The 22,933-nt window shown below is 44.9% G+C and overlaps 1 protein-coding gene across 2 annotated transcripts in view; it reads left to right on the top strand.

The window, feature by feature from the left end:
- The window catches only part of LOC115208476 (apoptosis-stimulating of p53 protein 2), a 50,971-nt gene that overhangs the window by 14,502 nt on the left and 13,536 nt on the right, over positions 1-22,933 (top strand). For both annotated transcript variants that reach the window (XM_029776558.1, XM_029776559.1), the window contains exons 2-13: positions 3,513-3,660; positions 4,214-4,327; positions 13,282-13,358; positions 13,458-13,559; positions 14,492-14,669; positions 15,254-15,435; positions 16,924-17,088; positions 17,748-17,961; positions 18,194-18,319; positions 18,850-18,965; positions 19,570-19,924; positions 20,200-20,963. In XM_029776558.1, coding sequence (XP_029632418.1) covers positions 3,513-3,660; positions 4,214-4,327; positions 13,282-13,358; positions 13,458-13,559; positions 14,492-14,669; positions 15,254-15,435; positions 16,924-17,088; positions 17,748-17,961; positions 18,194-18,319; positions 18,850-18,965; positions 19,570-19,924; positions 20,200-20,963 — 2,541 coding nt within the window. The remainder of the gene's footprint in view (positions 1-3,512; positions 3,661-4,213; positions 4,328-13,281; positions 13,359-13,457; positions 13,560-14,491; positions 14,670-15,253; positions 15,436-16,923; positions 17,089-17,747; positions 17,962-18,193; positions 18,320-18,849; positions 18,966-19,569; positions 19,925-20,199; positions 20,964-22,933) is intronic.

The following is a 22,933-nucleotide window of genomic DNA, read 5'->3' as shown; positions in this document are numbered from 1 at the left end:
AATCAGATCGATAGCTTAGTAAATTCGAAGTCTCCTGATTTATATGGATTATCTCCAAATTATAACTGGTTTTAGGCAGAGGTTTCCGGAATGGTAGGTTCTGTAGGTTGTTAGTGGGAACATAGTGCTGCAACGGTGGCAGAGTCTACAGGACAGCTTCCATGTTACTCTCAGGATGTCCAAAATGGCACCTTATGGGCCCTGGTCAAAAGTAATGCACTAGGGAAAAGGGTGCCATTTTGGGATGCATCTTCAGTCTAAAGCCCATCTGTTACCTCAGTGGTATAGACCTTTCAGGCCCCATGCCAGACCACCACTATGAAGCAACAAGTCAATGATCGCTTCTTGCATCCTCTATACCTTTGGGCAGCGGAGCGTGTTTGGCTTGGCCTGCTATTTATGATGCGGAGAAATTGCTGACTTGCACTTGGCTCTATAACCCTTTATTGTCCCCCATATACAGTTGTCACAGTGGCTGGCTGCAGCGTTTGCGCATTTGAAAGGAAACCATTGACCTATGTAGAATCTTGTGAAAGGTCAAATTCACAGAGCCTGCCCCCTTTTCTCGAGGACCAGTGTCCTTGACAGTGTTGCCTCTTCATCATGTTTTCATTTTCAGAGATTGGAGCTTGGCTCTATTGGAATTTGAGACCCAGTTTTCTCTTTGAAAAAATGTTCAGAACTGCATTCACCCCTTTATAATTCCAGAGGGGGTTCTGGAGTAGTTCCCAGACTGTCCCCATTCTGTCTTTGGGCTGGCTCACTCCAGATGTTGAAGCAACGCTCATTATTATTCGTGGAATTCCCTGTGGTAATTTCTAAGTAAAAGGACCCATAAGCACATGTGAAGTTCAAAGAACCATGTCAAATTGGGTGACAAATGAAAGCCACAAGTCTATATTTTTGAGAAATTAAGGCATTTATGCGTTTCAACCATTTTCCATTCTCAAAATGAGGAATAAACAAATTGTCAAACAGATGGAAAAGGGGCCTTACAAAACATCTACCAGAAAAAGTCTTAAAAGGTATTAGAAATACATCAAAACACAATAATGTTGAATTAGACCCCTGCCAACTGATATCAACACAAAAATATAAACGCAACAGGCAACAATTTTAATGATTTTCTGAGTTACAGTTCATAAAAGGAAATCAGTCAATTGAAATACATTTCTTAGGCCCTAATCTATGGATTTCACATGACTGGGCAGGGGCACAGCCATGGGTGGGCCTGGGAGGGCATAGGCTTTTTTACAGACAGAAATACCTGTTGTTTCACCTGTACATTTTAGAGCGGCCTCTTATTGTCTTCCCTGTGGCTCAGTTGGTAGAGCATGGTGTTTGCAATGCCAGGGTTGTGGGTTTGATTCCCACGGGGGGCCAGTACAAAAAAAAATGCATAAAATGAAATGTATGAAATCTATGCATTCACCACTGTAAGATGCTCTGGATAAGAGCGTCTGCTAAATGACTAAAATGTAATTGTCTCCAGCACAAGGTGCACCTGTGTAATGATTATGTTGTTTAATCAGCTTGTTGATATGCCATACCTGTCAGGTGGATGGATTATATTGGCAAATGAGCAATGCTCACTAACAGGGATGTAAACAAATTTGTACACACAATTTGAGAGAACAACATATTTTTGTGCATGTGGAACATTTCTGGGATCTTTTATTTCTGCTCATGAAACATGGGACCAACACTTTACATGTTGTGTTTATTTTTGTTCAGTGTAGTTTAGGATAAACTTTTCTGTCTTCTGTAAATTTAAGAAACATTGCCATGTGCTTTACCGTTACCAAACACCGACATATCTTTAAGATATTTTCTAATTTCTCTCCCTCATGAGCAGGGACAGATTAAAAAATCATAGGCTTTGTTTTTTATATAGTTAATTAGTGTTTTTACTGATATCAATTTTGTTTCATGAATTATTAAGGGAATGAAACTCAATTCTGTTACCAAATCGGTAACAGAATTTCAGAAAAATTGGTAACGGAATGTCTGCATTTGAAATGGCTACAATGGGAAATCATAGTAGTCACAAACAACAGATGCTACTGTTCTCCCTTTTGCTGGCGTACTATTATGTTCAGCTGATAAATGTTTTCCTTTCTCCTTCTGTTGTCTGGTTGTCAGAGAAAGAGGGTGGAAAGTCGGGACAACCTCTCTTCTCTATCCCTAATTAACGTAACCTCTCCCGGCTCTTACTGACACCTACCCATGAGCCCCCTCTCTTTAAATTCTTTATTTGGTCAGTCCACCCTGGCCTTGATTTCAACGTTCACAGACGTCATTTCTTGGTCCGGACCAGCCTTGATTTCAACTTCCACAGACGTCTGGACCGGCCCAAACATAGACGTTCAGATTTGGTACGGACACCTATGTTTCATAAGTTTGGACACCACAGTACAGTAAACAAAAGTAGAGAATAATTCAGCATAGTACAGTAAATAAAAGTAGAATATAGTTCAGTAGAGTAAGGTACAGTACATTACACTATAATGTACTATACTCTACTGAACTATATTTACTGTTCTGTGCTATACTGTACTGTACTCTACATATCTCTACTGTGCTGTACTTTGATGTCCAAACGTGTGAAAAATAGACGTCTTTGATTGGTTCAGATTTGTTCCGGACCAACCACATTTGGTCTTGTTTGGTGGTGGAGCTCAATAAAATAATAGCCATTGTGTAGAATAATACCTGCATATGCAAACGAGGATGTTGCACCTTTGTATATGTATTTAGGATGAATGACATTCATATCCAAAATTATGCATTACTGTGTAGTGTAGATCAAGGACCCATGATGAAATTCTGTTGCCTCAATTCTGTTACCGGGTGTAAATCCACTTCACTTTTAGATCAATAACCAAAATAGATTTTTTTCAAACAAAAGGTGTCATGTCAGCTGACATCCCATTCTTTCTGCAGACATCTCTGAATCTTCATTCGGAGCAGATTTTTAAGTGTTTGGAAATGTGGTGACATAAACTGAGGGAGATTTAACTGAAATTCTGTTACCAAACTTTGCATCTGCACAATTCTTTCAGTAAATGTATTTTTTTTTTTTAATGTTCATTGTAAAGTGTTAAAAGTAGTCATTGTGCATAGAGTTGTATGGTTTGTAATCTTTTAAATCAGTGGTTTTTGTTTGGCATACATTTCAAGTAAAAAATATGAGTCTCAGCGCAATTCCGTTACCGTGGAATTGACCCTATTAGAAAAAAAGTCCACACTGACAAATGACTCCCTGTAAGATTTTTGGATCCAAAATAGACATTGACCATCTGTTTGTTTTCGAATAGAACAGGTACCTAATGTGCTACTTATTCTGTTCTCACTATTTTTGCGAGTCCCACACTGCGATGGATTTTTCGGAATTGGCTCAGGGTTGGACCCAGATGTTCTATAAAAGGGTTTCTTATTCTATCATATTGTACACAGCACCAATGTCTAGTAACACTGCTCTAATGGTCTATTTTTCACTGTATGTGTCTTAGATGTTCCTCACCGTGTACCTCAGCAACAACGACCAGCATTTCACAGAGGTGCCCGTTACCCCGGAAACCCTGTGTCGTGATGTGGTGGAGCTGTGCAAGGAGCCCGGGGAGGGAGAATGCTACCTAGCTGAAATGTGGCGAGGCTCAGGTGGGTTTCAGAACGGTTCTCACTCAGTCTTCTCAATTGTATACCTTTTAAACTTGACGTAAAGTGCAAACTACTTAAGGATCAAGTTTATTGGACAGTAAAAAGAGACAGTAAAGTAAGTAGGAGAGGTGTGCTAGAAGGGCATGGGCCCTTCACCGTAGTCACGTGTGAGACTGTGGTATTACTGCTAGACCAGCCAGGACACTTCCTGGCTAACTTTTAACGGCAGTGTTTACTCTAGGTTAATGTTGTTATGGAGGGCTGCACTCATCAAAGTGTTGAACTGAATGAAACCAATCGAAGGCCAAAGTTGTCAGTGGTGGGTAGGAGGAACAACAACAACAACAACAACAAAAACTGTTCCATTTCACTCCCTAGCCCCTACAGCTTCGGTGTTCACTAATCTTAAAAGTGACGTCATAGGTAAAAAGCAGTACCACTATCCTGTCAGATGTGAACACCTGAAGGGTAAAGGTTGGGGTAAGGGACCAAAATGGAACCGTGCCTTGGACTCAAGAACCGCTTACTCAGGCATCTTTCTTTGTCACACCAGAGCGCGCCATTAGTGACAGAGAGCGAATGCTGGACGTGCTCCAGCGTTGGGGACAGCAGAGGGGTGAGGTTCGCTTCCTCCTGCGCCACGAACGGGCACCCTGCAGAGAGTCAGGTGAGAGCCACAAACACACATTTTTCAATGCCCATCCCCCACCAGTACCCTGGATGGTAAATAGTGTGGTAACTGAATGTGTCAAGTGTAGCCTGAAAAATGGGGAAGCCTGGGTAGGCAGGTGTGTTTACTGGCTGTTATGTGTGTGGTGTACACAATGTTCTATTCGTCCTATGTTCCGTTACAGTTGAGCCAAAGTTCATACAGCCGGCTACTATTCTAACTGGCAGACACATTTCATTGTCCCCATTGTTGGGATGATGATTTCAATACAATTGTTACCATATTAGAGTTGCTACATGGCCACAATTGGATTTTAACTATGTCACATGTGAAGTAAAAACTCAAAATGATAAAGAAAAAATGTGTGATAAGATTGTATATCTTCCTGTTATTTGGTGACGCATGCGGTTTTGACCATGGCACAATGCCAAGCATTCTAAACATTGCTGAGATAATTAAAATCTCTGTGATCTCTTGCGGCTGCTGGGAACATAGTTATTTAACAGGGTACACTCTCATTTTATGTCTTGCCTGCATTCTCTCAGGCCCAAAGGTCACCCAGGATTTTTCTGACTGTGACTACGTCCCACATGGCCTATGGGCCCTGGCCAATGTAGTGCACTATAAGGAATAGGATGCTATTCATGATGCAGCCTGTGTGTGGTGATGATGATATGCCACGGGCACTGTCTGTGACTAACCTAGCAATGCCATGCCACCCCGTGTGCCACATGGCCCACACATACTAAGACTTAAGTAAATGCCTGGCAGAAAGATTTTTCAGCCATCCTTAATCCTTCTTTTGCTACTTTTGCGTTTTCTTCTATATTTTGTATATTTTATATGAACTTACCATAACCCAGTGGCACTATTGTCACAGCATCCGTTGTGGTTGTTGGTTGTAAAAACACAGTCCAGTTTTTGAACACACCCCCATATGATGTAGAATATAGATGTAACGCTCGTCGTCGGGTGATAAGGAAGCAGACCAAAGCGCAGCTGGGAGCGAACACATGTTTATTTAGACACAAATAAACACGTTACCAAAACAGACAAAGAATAGACGAAACGTTAACTTGCTCAAACAAAAGAGGCAACAACCCACAAACATCGTGGGGGAAAAGGAACTTAAATGTGATTCCCAATCAGACTTCACAAGCGACAGCTGTCTGATTGGGAAATCACCCCCGAGCCCAACATAGAAATAAAACACAAAGAAAGGCTATAACCAAAACATAGAAAATAAACCATAGAAATGCCACACCCTGACCAAAATAGCAGAGTTCACCTGGTCAGGGCGTGACAGTACCCCCCCTCCAACGGTGCGTACTCCCGGCGCACCAACCTAAAGTCTATTAGGGGGGGGACCCGGGTGGGCGCCTCACCCTCGGTGGAGGCTCTGGCCCCGGGCGTGTTTCTCCCCCTGCCTCCACCCTAGCCCTACCCCTCTGGCCCGGACTGGACCACGGTGGAGCGGCATGCTCAGGCTGTGCCGGACTGTGGACACGCACCGTAGCCTTGTTGCGGCGAACAGGGATGGGCCGGACAGGACTGGGGACACGCACCACTGGCTTGGTGCGGGGAGCAGGGATGGGCCGGACAGGACTGGGGACACGCACCACTAACCTGGTGCGGGGAGCAGGGACGGGCCGGACTGGACTGGGAACACGCACCACTGGCTTGGTGCGGGGAGCAGGGATGGGCCGGACAGGACTGGGGACACGCACCACTGGCTTGGTGCGGGGAGCAGGGATGGGCCGGACTGGACTGTGGACACGCACCACATTCGCCCGGCAAGGGCGAGGTGCTGGCACAGGACGTGCTGGACCGTGACCGCACACCGGCGACACAGTGCGCATTAGCGGCGCTGGATATCCTGGACCGAGGAGGCGCACTGGAGGTCTGGAGTGCACAGCTGACATCACCCGTTCTGGCTCAACGCCCACCTTAGCCTGGCAAGTGTGGAGCGCTGGCACAGAACGCACTGGGCTGTGCAGCCGTACCGGAGACACAGTGCGCGTCCTCGGCGCAGGATACATCGGACCGAGAAGGGGCACAGGAGGCCAGGAGCGCTGAGCCGGCACAACACGTCCTCGCTGAACACTCCCCCTAGCCCGGCAAATGCGGGGCGCTGGCACAGAGCGCACTGGGCTGTGCAGGCGCACTGGCGATACCGTGCGCACCTCTGCCACCCAAGGCTCTTCCTCCACGCTGTCCCTACGCAGGTCCTCCAGGACCTGCCACATCTCTGCCTCCTCCTTCGCCGTTATCCCCCACGTGAGCAGTGGTCTGGGCTCTTCGTCTGCCCTTCCGGACCACCCCATTAGCCCCCCAAAAATTTTTCTTGGGGGTGTCTTCCGGGCCTCCTCCACCGCCGCCTGCGACTGCTTCCACCGGCTGGCATCACCTCCTCGACCTGGGAATCCCTCCGCCAGGGTCCTTTCCCCGACATGATCTCTTCCCAGGTCCAGAACTCCTTTCCCTCGCGAGCCCATCTCTCGTGCTCCTTTTCCTCCCGCTGCTTGGTCCTGGTTCGGTGGGTTGTTCTGTAACGCTCGTCGTCGGGTGATAAGGAAGCGGACCAAAGCGCAGCTGGGAGCGAACACATGTTTATTTAGACACAAATAAACACGTTACCAAAACAGACAAAGAATAGACGAAACGTTAACTTGCTCAAACAAAAGAGGCAACAACCCACAAACATCGTGGGGGAAAAGGAATTTAAATGTGATTCCCAATCAGACTTCACAAGCGACAGCTGTCTGATTGGGAAATCACCCCCGAGCCCAACATAGAAATAAAACACAAAGAAAGGCTATAACCAAAACATAGAAAATAAACCATAGAAATGCCACACCCTGACCAAAATAGCAGAGTTCACCTGGTCAGGGCGTGACAATAGATCACTTTAACACACTTTAAAGGTGCTACACATAGGATTTGTATTTAATTTTTTCATTGTCATTTTAGAAAATGTCCATAGTATATCTGCAGTAATAGTGTAATGATAGTGTTTCGCAGTATTACTGACCCGCCAGTGTTGTGATTGGCTGTGATTAGGGTTGCACATTTTGGGGAATATTCAGAGGTGGAAACTTTCTGTGGGTATTAACGGAAATATATGCAGTTTAATACTAATACCATTTAAATGTAGATGTTTTTTGCATTGGATATATTTTCCATATCATATGGAGACAGAAACATAAACATTTTACCTTATCATAAGTAGACATAATCGCAAATGATTCAATCCTTCCAATAGAAATAAAAAAAACAATTTAGTTACGAATTGAACTTTAATTAAATGAGTAGACTCTTCACATGGGATGATTTCACTGAACAACAAAAGAAAGGGAATATTGAATGATCCCCAATGATCCATCGCATCTCCCATAACGTTTTCAACATACATCTGTATGTTTTGGTTGTCTTCCTCTCAGGCTCCCATGTCTTCTCCCTGGACCTCCTCAATGTCTGCCTCTTGAACATCAGACACTGAGGCCTTATCTTCACTGTCACTTTCCAACCTTGTTGTGGATGGCTTGTTGTCAGGCTCAAAAAGCCTCAAATATTCCCGGATGGCCACCAATTTTTCAACCCTTGTATTGGTCAGCCTGTTGCGTGCTTTGGTGTGTGTGTTCCCAAACAAGGACCAGTTTCGCTCTGAGGCGGCTGATATTGGTGGGATTTGGAGGATGATGGAGGCAACAGGGGAAAGAGTCTCAGATCCACAAAGTCCATTCCACCAGGTGGCTGATGAGATATGTTGGCACGACTGCCTTATTGCATCTCCATCCCAAAGCCCTTTCTTGGAAGTGTACTTCGCCAGACTGCCAAGAACCTTGCCCTCATCCAGGCCAAGGTGGCAAGACACGGTAGTGATGACACCATAGGCCTTGTTGATCTCTGCACCAGACAGGATGCTCTTGTAAGCATACTTGGGGTCCAACATTTACGCTGCAGCATGTATGGGCTTCAGGCAGAAGTCTTCACGCTTTTTGATGTATTTCAGAACCTCTGCTTGGAGTAACAGTGAAGTGGGCAGGGTAGTACAGATTTATTCTCTTACATCTGCAAGCAGAGTCTGAACATCAGACAGGACGGCATCGTCTCCCTCAATCTGTACAATGGCTATTGATATAGGTTTCAGGAGTTTCAGGCTGCTTACCACTCTCTCCCAAAATACATAATCCAGAAGGATCCTCTTGATGGGGCTGTCCATATCGGCAGACTGTGATATGGTCATTTCTTGGAGAGACACCTTCCCCTCCAGGAGACTGTCAAACATGATGACAACACCACCCCAATGGGTGTTGCTGGGCAGCTTCAATGTGGTGCTTTTATTCTTCTCACTTTGCTTGGTGAGGTAGATTGCTGTTATATGATATATATGATATAGATATATATGATATAGGATGACCCTTCACATACCTAACCATTTCCTTGGCTCTCTTGTAGAGTATATCCATTGTTTTCAGTGCCATGATGTCCTTGAGGAGCAGATTCAATGTGTGAGCCGCACAGCCAATGGGTGTAATGTGAGGGTAGGACTCCTCCACTTTAGAACAAGCAGCCTTCATGTTCACAGCATTGTCTGTCACCAGTGCAAATACCTTCTGTGGTCCAAGGTCATTGATGACTGCCCTCAGCTCATCTGCAATGTAGAGACTGGTGTGTCTGTTGTCCCTTGTGTCTGTGCTCTTGTAGAATACTGGTTGAGGGGTGGTTAATTATTCCTTGCCCACGAACATTCGACCACCCATCAGATTATTGCAATACAGTTTCCTTTCTCTATGATTTGCTTGACCTTCACTTGAACTCTGTTGAACTCTGCATCCAGCGAATGAGTAGATAAAGCATGTCTGGTTGGAGGGGTGTATGCTGGGCGAAGAACGTTCAGAAATCTCTTCCAATACACATTGCCTGTGAGCATCAGAGGTGAACCAGTTGCATAAACAGCATTTCTCTGACTACGTTCCTCCATTTAGTCTTAAAAACTTTTTCTATCGAGAAGGTGTCTGATTCATCATTTTCACCTCGAATAGAGGGACTTTTGTCAGAGGTTGCATGTTGTGACCACTGAGGGAACTTTATGCACTTGACAAGATGATTCTGCATCTTTGTTGCATTCTTCACATATGATTTGGCACAGTACACAGCTTTTCCTTCTACATTAGCTGCAGTGAAATGTCTTCACACATCAGATAGTGCCCGTGGAAATTTCTGGGAAAGATTAGAAAAAATTCGTAAAAAAACGACAAATAGAATTCCATGAACAGATAAATAGTTAAGTAGTTTGATTAACCTCTCTAGGGTAGGTGGGACGAAATCGTCCCACCTACGTAACAGCCAGTGGAATCCCGTGGCGCGTTATTCAAATACCTTAGAAATGCTATTACTTCAATTTCTCAAACATATGACTATTTTACACCATTTTAAAGACAAGACTCTCGTTAATCTAACCACACTGTCCGATTTCAAAAAGGCTTTACAACGAAAGCAAAACATTAGATTATGCAAGCAGAGTACCCAGCCAGAAATAATCAGACACCCATTTTTCAAGCTAGCATTTAATGTCACATAAACCCAAACCACAGCTAAATGCAGCACTAACCTTTGATGATCTTCATCAAATAACAATCCTAGGACATTATGTTATACAATACATGCATGTTTTGTTCAATCAAGTTCATATTTATATAAAAAAACAGCTTTTTACATTAGCATGTGACGTTCAGAACTAGGATACCCCCCGCAAACTTCCGGTGAATTTACTAAATTACTCACGATAAACGTTCACAAAAAACATAACAATTATTTTAAGAATTATAGATACAGAACTCCTTTATGCACTCGCTATGTCCAATTTTAAAATAGCTTTTCGGTGAAAGCACATTTTGCAATATTCTAAGTAGATAGCCCGGCATCACAGGGCTAGCTATTTAGACACTCACCAAGTTTAGCCCTCACCAAAGTCAGATTTACTATAAGAAAAATGTTATTACCTTTGCTGTTCTTCGTCAGAATGCACTCCCAGGACTTCTACTTCAATAACAAATGTTGGTTTGGTTCAAAATAATCCATGGTTATGTTCAAATATCCTCTGTTTTGTTCGTGCGTTCAAGACACTATCCGAAAGGGTAAAGAAGGGTGACGCGCCCGACGCGTTTCGTGACAAAAAAATTCTAAATATTCCATTACCGTACTTCGAAGCATGTCAACCGCTGTTTAAAATCAATTTTTATGCCATTTTTCTCGTAAAAAAGGGATAATATTCCGACCGGGAATATGTGTTTTAGTTCAAAGAGAGAGAAAATAAAAACATGGGGTCGCCTCGTGCACGCGCCTCAGTCTCATTGTCCTCTGATAGACCACTTACCAAAGGTGCTAATGTTTTTCAGCCAGGGGCTTTTTCCCGGGTTCTGAGAGCCTATGGGAGCCGTAGGAAGTGTCACGTTATAGCAAAGATCCTAAATTTTCAATAAAGAGAGTCAAGAAGCCCAAGGAATGGTCAGAGAGGGCACTTCCTGTACAGAATCTTCAGGTTTTTGCCTGCCATATGAGTTCTGTTATGCTCACAGACACCATTCAAACAGTTTTAGAAACTTTAGGGTGTTTTCTATCCAAAGCAAATAATTATATGCATATTCTAGTTTCTGGGCAGTAGTAATAACCAGATTAAATCGGGTCCGTTTTTTATCCGGCCGTGCAAATACTGCCCCCTAGCCCTAACAGGTTATTAAACAACTCCTTTGTAAGATAAATGTTTTAAAATTAAACATGTATGGAAACAGGTGAATTAATACTCCTCAGTTAGCAGGCTCAAGCAAGCTAAAACCCACATGGTAGTAAAAACTAACTAGCAGAAATTGTTAACATGTTAGAAATTATTTAAACACACTTTGCTGTAGGCAACTATTTACTAGTTAACAAAAAATCATGTATGTCATAATATATTTTCACCCCACCCAGTATTGTAATCAAAACTTACAAGAAAGCAAGTATTCCTAGGCTCAGACAGTGTAGTAGTGCGGGCCCAATAGCATCCCATTAGTGTGCAAGATCTTGAGAATCAGCTGTACATTTCATTGAAGAGTGCACTGTGCATGCAGAGGGTTGCAATTCCATTGACTTGGGGATAGTTTAACCACAATATGCCACAAACCAAAATATTCCACAAGACCTAGAATTGCCTTATGTGTATCCCACAAAAAAAGTTCACTGTTATAAGCCAGCTTTTTGATGAATTTAAGCAAAATTGCCAAAATTTACCGGAAGAATTCCGACCCTTTGCAACCCTAACTGTGATATTCGCTTATTGATTTCTCTTGACAGGGCGGCATCTGTTGACAACATGGGAAAGCTGTTTTGATTTCGTGGCTGTGTTTAGCGGAAATCAGGTCAAGCGGCCAATGTAGAAATTGCTCTGTCATTTCCTGGGTGCTAAAATTCTACACTGTTCACTCAATTTCAGTTTATGTGAGAAAACAAGCACTGAATAGTGTAGGGAATCACTGTACCATCTACATCGCTGTGAAATATATTTCATAACAAAAAATATATTTCATAACAAAAAATCCACTTTTTCAGCTGTTTGAAGCTGGTGGACCACGACCGAAAGTAAAAGGCTCAAGCGCAGGTCTCCGCCATGTTACGGGGGAGGGGGGACATTTGTTTTGAATGCAGCCCAGTGCTGTTGCAATTCACCTAGCTTCCACATGTGTAAGCACCTTTTAAACAACTGCACCTTGTAGTCTTAGGTAGCATGCTAACCGTTAACCGCCCTCTCAGCTGGGGTGTATTCATTATGGAAACCATTTACCATTTAAGAACCAAACGGAAGCAAACAGAGTAAAACATGTTTTTATTGTACAAATTCAGGTAGGTCCCTCCCCGTTTTTGTTCGGTTTGCTTCCATTTAAGAACCGCTTTGCAACAGAAATGGTGTCATGAATATGCCCATGCTCATGGTTAAAGTGAGCCCATAGGGAACAGTACAATTTACTTTCATTGCTCTGATTTAGGTTTTGTGCTTGTTATTTTTTCTGTGAATATCTGCGTTGCGTTTTCATGAGACGATTAGCCAAGGTCATGTTCTTTTCAATGGTACCACTATGTGATGCCGCCTCATAACTTAGTCCTTTATGTTACTTGAAAACAACAGAAAGCCCTTTCTTTCTTAACCCAAGGCTTTCTGTTCATTTGAGAACCTTGTGTAGGTCCATGAGTTTGGGTTTCTAGTTGCTTGGAATGACGGGCCCCCTACGCAGGACTAAGCCGTATTACGCAACAGAACAGTGCAAGGGATATCACAGCACAAAGGCTCTATTATTTGTTCTCAGGACACGATTGTAGTCAATTACAACCAGTCTGGCTTGGCTCCCTGTTTTGCTTGTGCTGTTATTACCATATAAGGTGTAGGATTTGGGTTGTATAACTAATAATCCTGTGTTGTGGCCCCCCAAAGAGCTAATTAAAGGGATCAGCCTTGTTGTTCAGCCTTTTTTGGTTACCCATATAAGCTGTTCGTAGAACAGCATTGCATAACCGTCAGACACTGGCACAGGAAGAGCAACTGTGTGGACGAGGCTTGGTTCTTTGGCTGCTCCACCAGTTGTTACATAATGAGCAGTTCTACAACTCATGCTTGTCCTTTTCATCCCGTATTTTCAGAGTATGACCCCTATTCATGGTGCAGTGCTCGGGTCTTGTGTCGGTTTTCCGGGTCATGTTTGTTCCGTCTTTGGTCATAAACAGACTGAAGTACACAAACAAATTGGAGCCCCCTTTTAACAGAGATTCCTCCGGATGCGGAATTTTCCCCAAATAGCAATTAGCTTCTCACCTCTTTATACTTCCCATGATCAGTTGTGAAGCAAATGCATGTCCCTCTCCAACAGTTAGATACAAACACACACACTCACAAGACCGCTGTATTTTGTCTTGTATAGGCGGATCAAGGGTTTCCGATCACTCATCCAAAAGGAACATGGTCATGGTCCCTGTGGACCGATGCATGGAAAATGGGGTGAGTGAAAGAATTGTACTACATTAAAATGAAGGAAGGTGGAAGCCGATGGTTTAGTGGTGTGGTGTGACACGTTCTTTGTCATTATTGACCCCCCAGGTGGCACCGCCTCGCATGGACATCACCCTCTCGGAGCTGCAGGAGATGGCGTCACGGCAACAGCAGCAGATCAATTCGCAGCAGCAGCTCCTGGCCTCAAAGGTAGGGCAAGACATTGGCCATGTTGGAGCGCATGATACATTGTGGGTAAATTGTGACTGACCGACTTGGCTATAAATAATAATCAGTAGTTATTTATGATGCAAGGGGATTTGTAGATCAGTGCAGTCGATGTCAAACAAGCCCATTGACTCGTTTGGCAGAGGAGTACAGCCACTAAATAAGGTCAAGACATGTAATTATTCACCTTGTCTCATGCCGAGGCCAGCGTGAGGCAGATAGGCTTGTATGGCAGGGCTCTAGATGAGACAATGTCCAATAAAAAAAAGTTGTTTCTTTCCCTTTCTTACCAGTGCTTATTAGCTTGACATAGGCTTCCAGTTGAATAGGCCTGCTCTAGCATCTGGTTCCTCTCAAGGTTTCTTCCTAGACAGTTCTTCTTCACACTGTCCCCTCTGCATTCTCTTTATTAAGGTCTATTAATAAAGGCAAGTATTTTTCTTTAAAGACATGCGAAGGTCTATGTGACCTCCTACACTGAGTTAGAAGTTTACAAAGGCTACAATAGAGAATGCTAACCTGTCGCCATTACCGGTAACAGTGAAGGTTAGCATTTTACATGTACATTTTAGTCATTAAGCTGATGCTCTTATCCAGAGCGAGGGGGGTATCATCTTTGCGCTTCTCCATATGAATGTATAAGTGTTCAGAAACATCTTCTATTCTCACTAAAAGTGACTCCAAAATAACAATACATTATTCTGTATTTAGTTACTATTGGGTAAGATGTGATACAAAAGACACCCAAAAACAAACTGCAAATGCTGAGTTTTATATAGTCACAAACAGGATGTAGTCATTGTGTGCCAGGGATATGGGACCAAATACTACTACTTTGACTACTTTAATACACCGTGGGTATTATTAAAAACTTTCATCTGAACTTAAAAATGTTTTCTTGTTTGGTCGGCTAGGAGCAGCGTCTGCGCTACCTGAGGCTGCAAGAGCAGCGACAGCAGCAGCAGCAGGCGTCAGAGCAGGAGAGACTACGTCAGCTCCGTGAGAACGCTGAGAACCAGGAGACCAAGCTGCGGCGGGTGCGGGCCCTCAAGGGTCAAGTGGAGCAGAAACGCCAAAGCAACAGCAAACTGGGTCAGTGCTAAGGGGAGAGGGAGGAGTCGAGGACACTCGATGAAGAGGGGTTTGGGGAAGGAGCTGAGTAGGGCTTTCTGAGTGGCATTTCTTTTTCCAAATTGACACACTCGACATTGCTTCACACGAAATGCCAATGTTTTAGCTGGTTGGCTTAGGCCTACAGCATACACCCAGCTAACTACTTTTGGTTCAAAAGAAGATTCCAGGTTTTAGTTTCCAGAATATTATTTTGTCCAGTTTTTCTGTGTATTCCAAGAATGTACACCTGACAGTTGTACGTTGTGTATTAAGGTTATTTATTTTGACATCAAAAACTATTGAACCCGAAGGTGCAATTTGGGGGAATGCTATTTTTTTTTTACATTTGTCATACCAGACGTTCACAGAACATGTTTAGGTGTAAGATAAAATCTTGACGTTAACGGAACATTCGATTTTGGTTTGAACTAACACATTAGCATTCTCTAAATGTTACTTTTCAAATTTGACTTAAGCGTGTCTTTCTGTCTGTGTGTGTGTGTGTGTGCGTGCTTGCATGTGTTTGTTGATTTGCGTGTGTGTGTGTGTGCCTGGCCGTATAGTGGAGGAGATAGAGCAGATGAACGGGCTGTTTCAGAGTAAGCAGCGCGAGCTCCTGGTGGCCGTCTCCAGAGTGGAGGAGCTGAGCAGGCAGCTGGAGACCCTGAAAAGCGTCAAGATGGAGTCCTCTCATGACGGCCCTAGCTCCGCCGGCGAGCTGGAGCGTCTTTACAAGGAGCTGCAGGTAAGAAAATATCCGATTTGTCTGCTTCCACAGAAGTTTAGTTTTGCAGCATTTACAGGTAGACTCACACAGCGGACGACAAACATACACTATATGACCAAAAGTATGTGGACACCTGCTTGTCGAACATCTCATTCTATAATCATGGTCATTAATATGGTCATTAATATGGAGTTGGTCCCCCCTTTGCTGCTATAACAGCCTCCACCCTTCTGGGAAGGCTTTCGACTAGATGATGGAAGATTGCTGTGTGGACTTGCTTCCATTCAGCCACAAGAGTTCAGGCACTGATGCAGCATTAGTGAGGTCGGGCACTGATGTTGGGCGATTAGGCCTGGCTCTCAGTCGGCATTCCAATTCCAAAAAAGGTGTTCGATGGAGTTGAGGTCAGGGTCTGTGCAGGCCAGTCAAGTTCTTCCACACCAATCTCGACAAACCATTTCTGTATGGTCCTTGCATTGTTCATGGGGGCATTGTCATGCTGAAACAGGAAAGGGCCTTCCCCAAACTGTTGCCACAAAGTTGGAAGCACAGAATCGTCTAGAATGTCATTGTATGCTGTAGCGTTAAGATTTCTCTTCACTGGAACTAAGAGGCTTAGCCCAAACCATGAAAAAGAGCCCCACACCATTATTCCTCCTCCACCAAACTTTACAGTTGGCACTATGCATTCGGGCAGGTAGCGTTTCCTGGTATCTGCCAAACCCAGATTCGTTGGTCGGACTGCCAGATGGTGAAGCGTGATTCATCACTCCAGAGAACGCGTTTCCACTGCTCCAGATACCAATGGCAGCGAGCTTTATACTACTCCAGCTGACGCTTGGCATTGCACATGGTGATCTTAAGCTTGTGTGCGACTGCTTGGCCATGGAAACCCATTTCATGAAGCTCCCAACGAGCAGTTCTTGTGCTTACGTTGCTTCCAGAGGCAGTTTGGAACTTGGTAGTGAGTGTTGCAACCAAGGACGGTCGATTCAGCACTCGGTGGTCCCGTTCTGTGAGCTTGTGTGGCCTACCACTTCGAAGCTGAGCCGTTGTTGCTCCTAGACGTTTCCACTTTGCAATAACAGCACTTGCAGTTGACCGGACAGCTCTAGCAGTGCAGAAATTTGACAAAATCACTTTTTGGAAAGTTGGCATCCTATGACGGTGCCACGTTGAAAGTCACTGAGCTCTTCAGTAAGGCCATTCTACTGCCAATGTTTGTCTATGGAGATTGCATGGCTGTGTGCTTGGTTTTATACACCTGTCAGCAACGGGTGTGGCTAAAATAGCCGGAGCCACTCATTTGAACGGGTGTCCACATACTTTTGTATATATAGTGTATACCCCAGAATAAAACTGCTGTCTCTGAAGTTTTCTTAGAGCTTTTATTAGAACTCAGTAGAGCTTGGTTTGCCTCGGCTTAGTTCGGACCAGTAGTGGGAAAAGCTCTATACACACACAAAGCTGAGTCTAGCTCTTTCTCACTTTCTTCCCGATTTTAAGCTGAGGAATAAGCTGAACCAGGACCAGAGTGCCAAGCTGCAACAGCAGCGTGAGAGCCTGAGCAAGCGCAACCTGGAGGTGGCCACCATGGACAAGCGAGTGGTCGAACTCCGCGAACGGCTGTGGAAGAAGAAGGCAGCGTTACAGCAGAAGGAGAACCTGCCCGTGAGTCAAGACGAGGTTCAAAGTTAAAAAACGTTATTGTTCCCTTAAGGCAGTGTTCATCAGACTACATCAGCCCCACGTTTATTAGAACTAAGCTGAGGAGTGGTGCCAGGGAAATGTATCACCAATTCATAGACAGAGCAGTCCATGAGATCAATGTGATGTGTGCAGGAGTAACCTTTTACTCCTTCGTCCCTACATCAGGGATGGGCAACTTTGATGGGCGTGGGGTCCACAGAAAATCCGAACTTATCACGAGGGTCCACAGTGCCTCAAGTGTCTGAGTACCCAAATCCATACTTTTGGGGGCACTTAAGTGACATTTTGTTGCCCCCCCCCCTCACCATGCAAGTAAAACGTTTAAGCAGCTCCCTTCTTGACAGCAGAGATAAAACATTTTTTAACTCTCAGCAGTAAGTTGAGACCCCAACTGAGTTCCTAAAAACGTTGTTTTTGTTATTATTATTATTGTTATTATTATATATATTTTTTTTTATGGAAATTGATCCGCGGGCCTCCAAAACCACGGGCCGCCCATCCCTGGCCTACATAGGGTGACATTACATATTATAAGACCCATAATAAGATATTATTAAGGCTCATACTAATAAAGCATCATATCTGCTAACTTTAGATAGTGTAACCCAAACATTCTCCAGGTCCCCACAAAGAGCCAGGCCCTGCAGCCGTGTGGCCCCTCCAGAGTGGCGGCCGTGGGCCCTTACATCCTGTCCTCCACCGCGGCCCCAGGGCCTCCGGTGCCCAGCCGACAGGAGCTCCTGATCAAGCCTGCCTACCCCGACGGCACCACCACCTTACCCATGCCAGACTCCTCCATGAAGGCCCCTCCTAGACCGCTTAAACCCTACTCAGGTAAAAACATTGTTTCGTTATGGATGATTTTACTTTGTGTGTGTGTTCAATTGCGATTGTGTGAGTGTGTGTGTGTGTGTGTGTCCGCGCGCTTGTGTTTGTGAAAGTGAATGCGTTGGCCGTGTCTTAGTGTACATGTGTGTAACTGTGCAGTAGTAGATTGTGTACATCTATTTGCCTTTGCAATTCAAGTGCTCTTTCCATGTGTTAACACTTCTCCACGCTCTGACAGGTTTCCAGCCATCCAAGATGTCCAAGCTGTCCGACTGGTCCAGCTCCAGTGCGGAGTCCAGCGGCAGTCATCATGGCATGTCCTCCACTCTGCCTCGCATGTCCAGCCTCTCCTCACAGGGCTCAGGTATCTTCCTTCGACTTGGCTAGGAACCAGGGTTGGGGTCAGTTCCACTGCATGAATGAACAAATCCAAATAGAAAAGAATGGGCAATTTTGAATTAATGAAGGGAATTCTTGCTAAGGCCATATTATTTCGAAATTAATGTCAGGTCACCCCCTGAGATGTAGCATAGTGTTTTATTAAACTGATGCTGGGAATATATTCAAAATAAAGACTGGCCCCAGGTTACACTGACTTTGATGTGTTTATGATTCTGACCATCTTGGTAATGTTCGGTTAACGTTCTTATGTGGATGTCATATGGTTTGGATAATGTTCTAATATGACATGGATGTTATCTGGTTTTGATCATGTAAATGTCATATGGTTTGGAAAATGTTCTAATATGACATGGATGTTATCTGGTTTTGATCATGTAAATGTCATATGGTTTGGATAATGTTCTAATATGACATGGATGTTATCTGGTTTTGATCATGTAAATGTCATATGTTTCAGATGATGTTCTGATGTGGTTTCCTCTGTGGTTGCAGGAGATGCCGAGACCCTCAAGGACCAAAAGGGGCGTCACATTTCTATGTTTGACACCCCGCCTCCCGTGCCCTCACGGAACAATCAGAGCAGCGAGGACCTCTTGAGGGATGCCCAGGTACTGCTACTGATTTTCAGAAGCATTTTAGGAACCTTTCAGTTTTTTTTATATAACTAGGCAAGTCAGTAAAGAACAAATTCTTATTTACAATGATGACCTACCCCGGCCAAACCCCGGACAATGTTGGGTCAATTGTGTGCCACCCTATTGGACTCCCAATCACAGCCAGATGTGATACAGCCTGGATTCGAACCAGGGACTGTAGTGACGATGCAGTGCCTTAGACCGCTGCGCCACTTAGACCGCTGCGCCACTATGTTCCTCCCTACCGGACTTCCTTTCTTGCTAGATGTGATCACAGACCCACAGAGAATGTGGTCAGAGAGATATAGATTATTCCGCTCTCCATTGTTTAGCTTTTTCCAAAAATGGCTGATTAGTCAATGAAGCAGCTTCAATGTATTTTTGATATACAGGGTTGCACTGTTTTTTGGTTGGTGGTTTAATTCCCTCATGGCCCACATATTTAATACTGGATATGTGTGTGAACTGTCAGTTGCATTGGATAAAACCAGCTGTTAACTGACACTTGTTGCAGTGATATTACTATGCATTTCATTTTCATCATACTATGTATGTTATGGTCTTCTTGACTCAATAGGCTGGTGGTAAGGCTCTCGGCAAGGTGCCACCTCCTATCCCTACCAAGCCCCCGACCTTCGGCAAACCGCCCTACAGCACGGGCACCTTCCCGGGCAAGGCAAAACCGTCCGCCTCCCTCCATCTGTGTGCACCTCCGCCCATCCCCATCCACAGCCACACCCTGCCTCTGCCCCCCAAGCAGGAGGCTCCTCCGGCGGCCACGGTGCGCCCCTTCACCCCCGATCCTCCAGAGTCCACAGTGGCAGTGCCTGTCCTCCAGAAGCCACAGACGGTGGCGGCCTCATCCATCTACTCCATGTACACCCAACAGCCCAGGACAGGCGGGGGCACTCTGACACGCACACAGCCCAGAGGTGAGAGAAAGAGCCATGGGCTACTGTAGTGTCTTGGCTACTCCTGTGACTCCTGGATCTTTACTCTGTTACTAAACTGAGTAATTTGTTAAAATCATTCTGCATTTTCTGTTATTGTTTTGCAAAATTACCTGCCTTAAATGTCCCTACTTACAGCCTTACTCTTTTAAAAGATGTAATGGGGATTGTGTTATCGTGCTAGATAGTTTTATTGCTATGAAGCAGCTTGCTTGATCCCATTCACACGCATTGATTATTCACTCTTTCTCTGATAGTGTATGGAAAGCCAGTCATCCCAGGCAGTGGGGGGCAGCAGTCGCTCCTTCAGGATTCCATCTATTCGGGGGCCGGCGATTTCGAAGTGGACCAGGGGGGTCCCGGTCTGGCGCCTCTGGCCCCCGAGAGCCAGGGGGGCCAAGAGACAGAGCGGGCCCCTCGTCCCCTCAGCCCCACCAAGCTCCTCCCCTTCATCTCGCACCCCCACCGGCACCCTAGCGACGCCGACCTGGAGGCCCTGCGCCGCCGGCTTCACCATGCCCCGCGGCCCCTCAAGAAGCGCAGCTCCATTACAGAGCCTGAGGGCCCCGCGGGGCCCAACATCCAGAAGCTGCTCTACCAGAAGACCACACTGGCCGCCATGGAGACTGTTGTGGCGTCTCCCTACGAGGGTGAAGGTGGAGGAACATGGAAGGAGGGCGCCAGTGCCATTGGAGCCCCAGACCGCACGGCTACGTCCCAAGTTTTTGCCGCCGCAGCGTCCCTCGTTGAGACAGAGGAAGACGCACAAGTGCCTCCACCTCAGCCGCCCCGCTCGCCCATCCCAGAGCCCTCTTCCTCCTCCAGCCACACACTGCCCCAGTCGCTGGAGGAAGAAGAGCCAGAGCCCTGTCCCCCGCCCCCCCATCAGACAGAAACCTACCTGGAGGAGTACCCGCCCTACCCGCCCCCTCCATACCCCAGCGCGGGGGAGCAGGACCTGGGGGAGGACACCCTCAGCATGCAGGCTCCGGAGGTCACGGGACAAGTCACTCTGCCACCGGTATGTAGCCACACCCACACTCTATGTCCAAATGCCCCATACTAGCATACTGCATAGTATGAATTCATGTTTTAGCCAAACATACTAAAATGTGTGCTGGTATGGATATTGGGGTACATGGATGGTGAGATATTTGGTATTGGGAAACCATTTCGATTGATGCATTGTTTGTGTGACATATATAATATACAGTTGAAGTCGGAAGTTTACGTACGCTTAGATTGGAGTCATTAAAACTCGTTTTTCAACCACTCCACAAATTTCTTGTTAACAAACTATAGTTTTGGCAAGTCGGTTAGGACATCTACTTTGTGCATGACACAAGTAATGTTTCCAACAATTGTTTATAGACAGATTATTTCACTTATAATTCACCGTATCACAATTCCAGTGGGTCAGAAGTTTACATACACTAAGTTGACTGTGCCTTTAAACAACTTGGAAAAATCCAGAAAATGATGTCATGGCATTAGAAGCTTCTGATAGGCTAATTTACATAATTTGAGTCAATTGGAGGTGTACTTGTGGATGTATTTCAAGGCCTACCTTCAAACTCAGTGCCTCTTTGCTTGACATCATGGGAAAATCAAAAGAAATCAACCAAGACCTTAGAAAAAAAATGGTATACCTCCACAAGTCTGGCTCATCCTTGGGAGCAATTTCCAAACGCCTGAAGGTACCACGTTCATCTGAACAAACAATAGTACGCAAGTATAAACACCATGGGACCCGCAGCCATCATACCGTTCAGGAAGGAGACGCGTTCTGTCTCCTAGAGATGAACATACTTTGGTGCAAATCAATCCCAGAATAACAGCAAAGGACCTTGTGAAAATGCTGGAGGTAACAGGTTCAAAATTATCTATATCCACAGTAAAACGAGTCCTATATCGACATAACCTGAAAGGCCGCTCAGCAAGGAAGAAGCCACTGCCCCAAAACCGCCATATAAAAGCCAGACTACGGTTTGCAACTGCACATGGGGACAAAGATCACACTTTTTGGAGAAATGTCCTCTGGTCTGATGAAACAAAAATAGAACTGTTTGGCCATAATGACCATTGTTATGTTTGGAGGAAAAAGGGGGATGCTTGCAAGCCAAAGAACACCATCCCAACCGTGAAGCACGGGGGTGGCAGCATCATGTTGTGGGGGTGCTTTGCTGCAGTAGGGACTGGTGCACTTCACAAAATAGATAGCATCATGAGGGAGGAAAAGTATGTGGATATATTGAAGCAACATCTCAAGACATCAGTCAGGAAGTTAAAGCTTGATCGCAAATGGGTCTTCCAAATGGACAATGACCCGAAGCATACTTCCAAAGTTGTGGCAAAATGTCTTAAGGACAACAAAGTCAAGGTATTGGAGTGGCCATCACAAAGCCCTGACCTCAATCCTATAGAAAATCAGTTGGCAGAACTGAAAAAGCGTGAGCGAGCAATGAGGCCTACAAACCTAACTAAGTTACACCAGCTCTGTCAGGAGGAATGGGCCAAAATTCACCCAACTTATTGTGGGAAGCTTGTGGAAGGCTACCTGAAACATTTGACCCAAGTTAAACAATTTAAAGGCAATGCTACCAAATACTAATTGAGTGTATGTAAACTTCTGACCCACTGGGAATGTGATGAAAGAAATAAAAGCTGAAATAAATCATTCTCTCTAGTATTATTCTGACATTTCACATTCTTAAAATAAAGTGGTGATCCTAACTGACCTAAGACAGGGCATTTTTACTAGGATTAAATGTCAGGAATTGTGAAAAGCTGAGTTTAAATGTATTTGGTTAAGGTGTATGTAAACTTCCGACTTCAACTGTATATGCCCACCTGAGGATCTGTCTTTTTCAGCCATCTGTGTTTGAAGGGTGTAAAATCCACTTGTCACTAGGGCTGTTGCGGTGACCATATTACCTCCACACTGGCAGTCATGAGTCATGACGGCAGTAAAATTCCATGTGACCGTTGAGT

This window comes from Salmo trutta, chromosome 14 (assembly GCF_901001165.1).
Source record: "Salmo trutta chromosome 14, fSalTru1.1, whole genome shotgun sequence".
In the NCBI taxonomy this organism is placed as follows: domain Eukaryota; kingdom Metazoa; phylum Chordata; class Actinopteri; order Salmoniformes; family Salmonidae; genus Salmo; species Salmo trutta.
This window is presented reverse-complemented; position numbering and strand designations above follow the sequence as displayed.